This window comes from Zootoca vivipara, chromosome 6 (assembly GCF_965207765.1).
Source record: "Zootoca vivipara chromosome 6, rZooViv2.hap1.1, whole genome shotgun sequence".
Classification (NCBI taxonomy): domain Eukaryota; kingdom Metazoa; phylum Chordata; class Lepidosauria; order Squamata; family Lacertidae; genus Zootoca; species Zootoca vivipara.
Window position 1 is genome coordinate 40,095,369 of NC_142589.1, and position 10,277 is coordinate 40,105,645.

Genomic DNA, 10,277 nt, shown 5'->3' on the forward strand with positions numbered 1-10,277 from the left:
GCTTGCCTTCCCAGCGAAATGAACATGGTGCCCATGAATAATTTATGAGCAATTCAAAGAGGGTTAAGAGTAATAATTTGGAGTACTCCCTGCTAAGGGTTGTTGTGATATAAATGTGGGGAAAGGTCTTTCCCAAAGTCTCAGCTTGTGTTCCCCCTCCCATATATGCTGTGAAGAGAAACCACGTGTCAACAAAATCGTCGCCCTGCACCACTCTGCGTAGAATTCTGTGTTGTTGCATTTTTACGGCTTCCGTGTTGCTTTTATGATAGTGCAATTTGCCATACTTCATCCAGCCTAAGACTGCCGCTGATGAGCAATTTCCAGACAGGTAAGAGGCAGGAGAAATACCATGAGCTAGTTATGACAGAGTAGGGTAGTAAAGGACTACAGTGGGATCAGGATCTATGGGTTGCTTCATAATTCCTGCAATTTCAGCAATAATCTCTGCCCTGAGCACACAGATCCAGGGGCAATGCCACCATGTGTAGCAGAATGTCCTCATTTTGCTGCCACTCCTCCACCATTGTGGAGAAAAGTTTTTGTTGATGTGCCATAACGGGATAATCAGGATGCTTGGGATGCAGTACCATCAATATGCTGTTTTGAGCACGTCTTTAAGAAGTGGGGCTCTCAGGGGCTGCCTAGACCCATGTCTCCTGCCATTTTGTCTTCTGCCCAGACCCAATTCCCAGGTTGCCATCAGGTCAGTTGTTTCTCTACAATTCCTATTTAACCATTCTTTATATGACTGACAACACACCCTTTCAAAGTGACAGCCGAATATGCGCATGTATATTTAGAAAACATCATGGACCTAAGAATATTTATCTGTTCTGGCCAACTTATTTGCAAAAGCCAGAATTTGTCCAAGTTGTAACCAATGGATTTGATCAGCCCTTCCTTAGCCTGTCTACAAGTGCTTTTTCCAGTTAGCACTCAAACAGCTCTCCAATTCTGAATACAAGATGGGTGTTGAAAGGTCTTGGCCCTAGGAGCATAGTGGTTCAATTCTCTGAAATGTGCTCTCTTTCTCTCTCTCTATCCACCCTCAAGGCTTTGGGCTGCGATGCTGAAGCTGACCAGGTTAGTGGTTCTTGTGATCTTGGCGATACAGGTCATTGCCCTCACCTTCTGGTCTCAGTTTCATGGCAGGGAATGTCCCCTGGCGCAGGAGCCATCCCAGGTGCACATTCTCATCCTCTCCTCCTGGAGGTCAGGGTCTTCTTTCGTTGGGCAGATCTTCAGCCAACACCCTGATGCCTTCTACATGATGGAGCCAGCCTGGCACGTCTGGGCAACCATGTACCAAAACAGCGCCAAGGTCCTGCACATGGCGGTGCGGGACCTCATCCGGTCGGTCTTCAAGTGCGACATGTCAGTCTTCGATGCCTACCTTCCACAGAAGAGAAATGTGTCGGATCTCTTCCAGTGGGAGACCAGCCGGGCCTTGTGTTCCCCACCAGTGTGCGACTCCTTCCAGCGCAGTGACTTCATCTCCAAGCATGCCTGCAAGATACTCTGTAGGAAATCCCCCTTCAGCAAAGTGGAAGAGGCCTGCAGGTCTTACAGCCACGTTGTTCTGAAGGTGGTCCGGATCTTTGACCTCAAGGTGCTCTATCCTCTCCTCAATGACCCCTCCCTGAACCTCAAAATCATCCACCTGGTCCGTGACCCCAGAGCCGTTTTCCACTCTCGCAAGAACATAGAAAGTAGCTTGGCCCGGGACACGGGGATTCTGGTGAGACACAAGAGGAATGCAATGGATACGAAGCCCTACACTGCCATGCGGGAGATTTGCAAAAGTCATGTTGAGGTTTACACTGAAGGCAGGCAGGCCCTTCCCAGCACTCTCCAGGATCGCTACCTCTTGGTGCGGTATGAAGATATTGCCCGCAATCCCTTGACCAAGGCTGCTCAGCTCTACAGTTTTGCAGGGCTGCCCTTCTCTCCCAACCTTCAGTCCTGGGTGCACAACATCACCCATGGGCAGGGCCTTGGCAAGCAGGCCTTTGATGTTGACGCCAGGGACGCAGTGAATGTGTCACAGGCTTGGAGGAAGGCCCTTCCTTATCTCGAAATAGCAAAGTTGCAAGAGGTCTGTAAGGATGCCTTGAAGCTACTGGGCTATCCGCTAGTTAGGTCTGAGGAAGAGCATAAGAGTATGGCTTTAGACCTCTTTTATGCCCAAACACCTCTTGTCAATCAGGAAAGCAAAAGGAGCCTGGAAACATCACCTGCAATTTCAGGCATCTGAAAGATACACACACCAGTAGTAGTAATAGTAATACCGTGTTTCCCCTTTTTTAAGACACCGTCTTATAACTTTTTTTCCTCAAAAAAACACACGGTGGCTTATTTTCAGGGGGTGTCTTTTTTTTTTAAAAAAGTGCTGGTACAACTGGGTCCCACTGGCTCAGGACACTCAGCGCTCTCTTCCGCGCACATTTAAACACCACACTCTAGCCAACTGAGCTCTCCAGGTTTTACTGTCAACCAGGCTGGCAGCAGCTCTCCAGGATTTCAAACTTGGGGGTACCTGGGGGTTAAACCTGGGATTCTTCTGCATACAGAGCACAGGAGCTGGGTCCTGCTGGCTGGTGCTCCGTGCGGCACTGCTGCACGCTTTATCGGCACTGCAGCAGCCACCGCTGCTTCCGGGCACTGACCCGACCCGGCAGGCTTCCTCCTCCTGTCACGGCCGGCATGCTGGGTCCTGCTAGCTGGTGCGGAAGTATGGCTTATTTTCGGGGTATGTCTAATAGCTCTCAAATGGTTAAAAACCCTGCCATGGCTTACTTTCTGACTACGTATTAAAAAAGGGGAAACACGGTAGTAGTAATGGAATAGGACATCCCTATTTTCTTGGGAGAAATGTTGGAGGGGATGCATGATGTCGCTCCATAAACACCAGCAACAAATGTAAGTATGTATTGGACTATTGCCAGACAGAGTAAGCTGTTTAATAGCCTGTGGCAAAAACTCCCTCTGGGATTACAGTAATATGGGTTAGGTTGGTGGGGGATCCTGAAAGACAACAGCTCTAAGGGAACTGAGCCCTGGATCCCCTGAAAAGAATCAGGACTGTAGCAAAACTGAGGCAAGCGGAGGTGGATAAAACTCTCCTCGGCATCTTTCTTTTTGGGGGTGTTGGTTGTAGCAGAGGAACCACTGTAGGTGATCGTTTTTTACATGGAGACTTCCTAACAAGGAAGTTGGCTTTAGCGCGCGTGAGAGGAGAACAAGTCCATTTTCTGGGTTGTTTTTCCTCCCCACTGAGATTTGCAGTTAACTGAGCTGCTTGAGAGAAGAGAAGACGCCCGCCTGCCCGCCAACCCCCCCCCCCGAATCTCCCTGGGTGGGGGAAAGGAGAAGGCAGGCGAGGGGAGGGGGGTGGGAAATAGAACAGCGTGCTCCCGCGCAAGTCGCTCCCACCTCCGCCTGAGCCCATACCGGAGAAGCGATCCCGGTCTAAGGCGATGCACGCACAGCCAGGCTGTCATGTGGCCTCCCTGAGGAGAGGAGGTGTCCTGGAGGTTCTGACCTCTCTCCACCCTCAGCCTCCACCCCCCACCACGCCCTGCTTCTTCTTTGCCACCAGGGCAACTGGTAGAGGCAGCAGAAGGAGCGTTGCGGCGTTGTTTGCCCGAAGCCACATTATTTCGGGGGCCAGGAGCGAGCGTGTTGAGCATTCTGTCACCCCCCTCAGGATGACACCTGGGGCCACCTGCCCCCCACTTCCTACACCACTAATCTTGAGACCTCTGCAAAGGAGTTGAAATGTAATTTAGTCTTGAAGAATTCATGGGGAGCTTCTGCGTGAAAAGCCCTCTAACAAAGTTCACACATCTGATCTGTTTCAGTAACAAAGTTCACATCAAGCCTGGTTCCAATCAATGCGGTTGCTGTTCTACTTGCTTCAGCAAGGTATGGCTGGATACAAGATGATCAAATTGGCCATTTCCTTTTAGGGTTTATGACGATCCACATGTGCTTTTATTTATATAACAGTCATGATTTTTACAGTCCAGATGAATTTGGCAGTGGAGACTTGCCTCAATCCTGACAGTGCTCCCTTTTTCTGTTTTCCACTATCATTAAGGACCATTTTTGTCTTGGTTTCCTGCCACCTTCCATCTCTGCTGACATTTTCTACCATTTACAGCAGTTTCCCACCTGCCTCATAGACACAACACTGAACATTAACACCCTAGCTGCTCCCACATTTTCTTTGAGAAGTTAGAATGTTAAGGTGCTACTGAAGGAATTTTTTTATTTTACTTCGATCCAGACCAACACGGCTACCTACCTGTAATTAGAATGTTCATGAACACGCCACAACATCACCATCATACAGGGGCAGGGATGCTAAGAGGTGGGCAGCCTTGCTGGCCAAAAGTGATGGTTAGATAGAATGTATTCATTTCATAGCATAACCTTTCCGAGGTTGGTGAGTCATAGTTGGAGCCTTTGATAATGCCTTAAGGGCCAGTTCATGGATGAGTGATCAAGTTTAAAAGCATGTGAAAACGTATATACTTTGGCAGTGGCCAGTGTAGCTCTAATCAGTTGTGTAAACCACCTTAATCTGGCTGTACTGATCTTTTTGAGCTCCTGGATGTTTGTATTTCACAACTCTTAAAAACTCTTAAAAAACTCTCTCAAAGAGATACGTTACTGTTGGCAACTATAACACCTTGTTGCCGCATGATTTGGACAGAACATTCAGGGGACGTGGCATTTAATGAGGAAGGGAGCACAGACAGATTCTGTTCACTCATTTGTTCCATACATGGCTGTTCAGCTCTGATTTCTCTTTCCTTACTAACTCAAGGAAGCTAATGAGATCTGAATACATACCTATATCTACTGCACCTCTATCCAAGGAGTGTTTGCCATGATGTGGCAGAAATTTATCACATACACCAAGACCATCATACAAGTTGTTTGCCCTTCTCTACATCTATTTTTAAAAAATTAAGTCTGCAGTCTCTGTGTCATCTGCTACCTTATTTTAACTAGATAAACCACCTTAAAAAGTTAGGTGGAGTCTTTTTTAGGTGGGTTTTTGTTGTTGCTGCTGTTATTGATTTTCAATTTTTGTATCTGTATTTTTAGATCTTATAATGATTTGTGTGGAAATTGTTCAATTACGGATGTGTTTTATTTATTGTTTATGACTACTTTTGTAATGTTTTAATTATATAAATATTTTCATGTTCATGCCGTACGAAAGGCGCCATACCAATTAAATAATGATGATGAAATGTTCTTCTACAATGAATCCTAGGCCAGCGTCTGTATAGCCAAGATGATGAGCAATACTGTCCATTTGCTACAGGACATGTAGGTGCTCCCTCTCAGCACTCTTGTTAGCCTAAATGATAAGGTGGGGTGTATGTGTATCTAAGTGGGGGTGTTCTGGCTCCAGAAATCATTCCAGTGACTAAATGCATCAGTGCTACTGCGTATTCTTGACTGGGTGGAAGCACGTTTGGAGAGAGGAGTGGGGAACGACCCCACAGGAAGACCCAAGCAATGCTCCAACTTTAGGGGGTTGGCTAAAGCCGAGCCAAAAATGTGTGGCTGTCTGTTGCCAAGTACCTCAGAATCAGCCACTGCCACACCTAAGTTCCAACTTAAGGCAAGCTGGTGAAGGGAGAATAAAGAGGCTTATTGTGCCAGGTCCACACAAATCTCCTGTGAAGTAAATAAAGGCTTTGTGTACAAATGGAAGTGAGGAGAAGGAAAGTCTCAAAGAACGGTGTCTCCATCACAACAGCTTGCTGTGCTTTCAGTCATAAAGACAGTAACCGCAGGTTGCTGGCCTCCAGAGGCTTTCCCTCTAGACTGACACTCAGAAAACTCCCACTGAAGAAATGTGTGTGAGAAAGAAGAGGGCCGTTTGCTGCCCTCCTACAGTAAACCATGGCTGCCGCAAGCTAACTTTTCCTGAATGCCACGCGCCTGTTCACATTCTCTGCTCCGTATTTTGCCACTAGCTTGCTTCTGAGGTTGTCATCCCCCTTCAGCAAGTCCACGTCATCCTGCCTGCTCCAAGGAGGGCAGCCACCCAAGCACTGCCCCATCTGCAGGCAATATTCCACAGCTGCCACTTCCCCACTGTTTTTCAAAAAAGCTTGTGTCACAGTTGCCAGGTCCACGTCAAACTTCTTCATGAAACGCTTCATGTCCTCCACTGCCATGGCCACCTCCACAGCTGAGGGAGCTGCAGGCTGCTGCTCTGCCACTGGGGGCTGGTTTGGGGGCCCAGCAGAATCTCCACCAGATACAAACTCAAGCACCCTGATTTTGGGATTAGGAGGTGCTTCTTCTTCAGAGGTCTCGAGCGCCACGTGTTCTGAAAAGGTGTATTCTGTGGAGCTGGGGCTCTCACTGTCTCCCTAGAAGGCAAATTAGGACAGTTCAAGATCACTGCTTCTTTGTAAATTTTGTAAGCCTATAAAAGTGCAGATTACTGTCAGTTTCTGGGGCCTGGTACTCGGATTGTGATGGGGAAATTCTGTTTCAGTCACTCCATCTCAAACAAGATAGTGAAGAGTTAGAGAACGTACAGAAAAGGGAAAAATGACAATGGGGTTGGAGAAGTTTCCTTCTGAGGCTTTTGAATCTGCCAGGTGGACAAAGTTGACCAGGGGCCCCTTCCCCTTCGGCACTGCAGAAGATACGTTTTTTTTCTAATCAACCTGAAGCAAATTAAAGGGTAAGCTGCATGGGTGGCTCTTATTCACAAGTAGCCCCACCAGTAATGAGTCAGGCTGGGCTGCAGGTAAAGGTGGGCATTGAGGCTTGAGGCTCCCACTAATGGTTTATAAGCCTCAGAGAGAGAGGGAGGAAAAGGAGCCAGAGCATGTTCTTTTGGGAGCATATAATAAGTTGGTAGAGGTGGGTTATATTTCCCCCAACCCACCCCCAGAGTTGAGCAGGGCTTCTCTGGTCTGAAAGAAGGCAGAGAGAGGAGTGCAGCCCTGCTCCTGAAGGCAGCAAGGAACAGCTGCACCAACTCTGAAGAGCGAGAGACTCCATGACTGCAACATCAGACAACAGACACTTCCTATAGTGCAGAATGGTCTAGGAATCAGCAAAGGTGAAACAGAAACATTAATCAGAAGCCTCCTTCGGCAGCTTCTACCTCTAAAATGGTTCCCGTTTAGCAGGCTGCATCATTAGTTAATTGGTTAATCCCTGTTCCCCATGTGCGGGAGGCAGGGAGGTTAATGACTAGTTCCTTCTCTGAAGCTGCAAGGAGCATTTTTCCAATTAAAAGCACATGGCAATCCTGAAATGCCTCAAGGGTGTTTACTGGCACACGCACAACACAGGCTGACACTGCAATGGGGCGGGGGGTAGGATTGCTACAAATATGGTCTGAAAAAATATAAGGGGACAACACTGGAATGAACAGGTTGGCACACAGCACTGCCTATATCACCCAGGAAAAGGTGCCTTAATGAAACCTAGCAATTCCAGGCTAAATAGCCAGTGACAAACAAGTTACGTTTGCCAATGTCCAAGGCCAAAATGTCAAATAAATGTAATCAGTTCTGCTTTTAGTCATTATATATGCTAAAACACTCAGTGCGAAGGCACCTGTACCCCATTGTCTTCAAATTCTTTGTTAGCTGTCTGGAAAATGCTATGTACCTTTGATCCTTCCACAGTATGGCTTTGATCCTCTGGCTGGGGGACATCCTTGACTTCCGTACTTTGGGAGGCTGCTAAAGACAAAGGTATGTTGAGGTTCACTGTGACAAAAGTCATCCAGGCCACATTTCCCACCTTTGTGATGATGCACCAATTACCACCTTGCTTGGTGCCATGGGCCCTTGAAAAATGGGAGAAGGAAATGGCAGCTTCAGTTCCTGAAGCCCCACTGGCCTCAGCTAGCTAATGGAGCGGGGAATGATGGGCTTTTCCGACATGATTTATTTATTCTCTGCCCCCCCCCCCCCCAATATGTAAGGTTGTGATTGTGCAGCTAAAGTGAATATAAGCTGCAGGCCCGCTGCACTGCAAAAAAATCTCTCTTTTCCAGAGGAAACAAAGGGTCAGTTAGGCTGGGGACTGAGATATGAAAGCTAGCAGCTAAATGGCACCTTAAACCTAGGTTATGGGTGCAACAACAGAATGTCTAGGTATGTTTTTTAATAACAAGAATACAAAGCTGAAAATGAATGAACTGCAGCTAAAATATTATGTTCATTTTTCACATGGTCTAGTCCTTCCCCTGCCCACCCCCCTAATATTTTTATGAGGGTCTCTTCTCCAGTCTTCAGAGAGTAGCTGGATGTGGGGAGGCAGAAAAAGGTTCTGCTTTCCTTCCATTTTTCAGTTTTAATCTAAAATCTTTAGGCGCAGTACCGGTACTACACCCAGAGCTCAGAAACTGATCACGCTAATGAAATTCCCTGTCGCAAAACGCACCTAAAACAATGGGAGTTTTGAACACTGGGTGGGGAAGACCCTCACACAAGTCAGAAGGAGCAGCACTGAACAGGCAAGAAGCCAGAGGATTTGAAGAATCCTAAGGGTGGAGTGGATACCCCTCCAAAGGGGTAAGCAATCCAGAGGCAAGGCGATCATGGACTGGGAAACTGGAGCCTGGAGGGGGGGAGGGGGGAATAGTCAAAGGACAGTAGGGAGTTGAACAAGAGTGGTGGGGAAGAAGAGAAGAGTGAAAGGTGTGTGTGTGCATGAAACACTTGCACACTCACGGGGGAAATACTTGGCAGGTCACCAGCAGGCAGAAGCAGGAGCTTCAAAGCATATGAGATGTCATGAGGAAATGACAGGGTGAAGCGCAGTGTTGACCAAAGGCAGGACTGAGAAGGAAGCAGGAAGCTACTTTCCTAGATTTCGAATTACAGTATGTTCCCATGATAGGGCTTGGAGGCAGAAAAGGTGTGAAGAGAAGGGAGAAGGCAGGAGGAAAAACCCCTAAGGGAGAATTTTGCCTGTGGGGACTCCTTTGGCCAACACCAGGCCAAAGTCTCATTTCTGGGCAATATAGAAGCCCAGAAGGGACAAAAACCTGCAATAGAAGTGGTAGTATTTGACAACCAGGAAGGTGGAAGCAGGAGGTGGGCCAGGGTGCCCCAGACAAGCTCCCTCACCATAATGCAGCAGTGATGCCAGATATGGCCACCTTGCTGCCTTCCGGCTAGGAAAGCATCCTTTTGCCAGGCCTTACTGGTCCTGACTGGCAGTAGTGACTCTCTGTATGGCTTCAGGCAGGACTCCTTCCCAGCCCTAGATGGAGATGATGTCAGGGACTGAACCTGGGTCACTTTCTGCATGCCAAGCAGGTGCTCTGATCCTGTGCTGCGGCAGGAGGCCTTTTAGCCCGTTCCAGCTAAAGCAGCCCTGCTTACCAGCAGCAGATTCAGACGAGCTTCTGAGCTTGCGTCTCTGGGGAGGCAGGCAAAGGTCTTCCTTGCCCCGCAGGTGCTTCAGGTAGCGGTCGCGCATGGCCTGCCAGGAGTGCGGCGTCACCCGGGCCTCCTCCATCTCCTTCCAGACAGCGTTGCCACTGCCGGCTGCCCGCCTGCCGCTGCTGCCTCTCTTGCTCCTCCGCAGGTGCAGGAGGATGGCCCGGTCTTCCGCCTCGCTGAAGGGCAGGCGGCCCTCGGCACCGCCCGCGTCCGCGGTGACCGGCGGCGGTTGCAGGCGGTATGTCTCCAGCGGCAGGAGCTCCTGGCGGGCCACGCAGTCGGCGACGTAGCTGGCGGAGATGAAGACCCCCGAGGCTCTCGGCGGCACCTCTCCCGGCCGGGCCAGCAGCACCGCGCCCGGCTCCTGAACGCGGCACAGGCGCCCGCCGTGGCGCAGGATCAGCGGGGCCAGTTCCACCTTGGCTGCCCCGGGGCGCACGTAGAAGCTCAGGGGGCTGCCGTCCTCCCGCTGGAAGAACAGCCGAGGCTGCGGGGCAGAGCCATCCGCCTCACCCTCGGCCTCCGCTGTGCCCAGCATCGTCCGGGCAGCTGGGACTGCAGCGGAAGGACGAGCCCCGCGACGGGCTGCTCGGGCACCCCACTTCCGACCCGACGCCGCCTACGGGCTGCTCTGCCTGGAAGGGAACTGGCACTCTGCACGCGCTCAGGGGCACCCGCGTGCTCAGATTAGGGGCGGGGCGACTTGACCCGTTGCACTCCGCCCACTCCTCCCTTCAACGGCGGCGGCAACGTACCGGAAGATTTCCTTTTGCGGCCGCCGCGCTCCAGTTTGCGCAGACGCGGACGGGGCTTTGTCGAGAAAGG

The 10,277-nt window shown here is 49.8% G+C and overlaps 2 protein-coding genes across 3 annotated transcripts; one reads left to right on the forward strand and one right to left on the reverse strand.

Annotated features, from left to right (window-relative positions):
- The first annotated feature begins 208 nt into the window (after positions 1 to 208).
- CHST4 (carbohydrate sulfotransferase 4) lies at positions 209 to 2,257 on the forward strand. Its single transcript, XM_035118776.2, has 2 exons — positions 209 to 331; positions 1,057 to 2,257. Exon 2 carries the CDS (start codon positions 1,070 to 1,072, stop codon positions 2,255 to 2,257), a length of 1,188 nt encoding a protein of 395 aa, XP_034974667.1. The 5' UTR covers positions 209 to 331; positions 1,057 to 1,069.
- A 1,703-nt stretch (positions 2,258 to 3,960) lies between these two features.
- Positions 3,961 to 10,258, reverse strand: TERF2IP (TERF2 interacting protein). Of its 2 annotated transcripts, none has more exons than XM_035117639.3 (3): positions 9,393 to 10,258; positions 7,666 to 7,736; positions 3,961 to 6,404 (listed from the first exon to the last, which is right to left on the reverse strand). In XM_035117639.3, exons 1-3 carry the CDS (start codon positions 9,988 to 9,990, stop codon positions 5,943 to 5,945), a joined length of 1,131 nt encoding a protein of 376 aa, XP_034973530.1. In that variant the 5' UTR covers positions 9,991 to 10,258; the 3' UTR covers positions 3,961 to 5,942. The 2 variants fall into 2 exon arrangements, with proteins under 2 accessions (XP_034973530.1, XP_034973529.1); XM_035117638.3 differs by having other exon boundaries at positions 7,666 to 7,739; positions 9,393 to 10,215.
- Between the last annotated feature and the right edge of the window lie 19 nt (positions 10,259 to 10,277).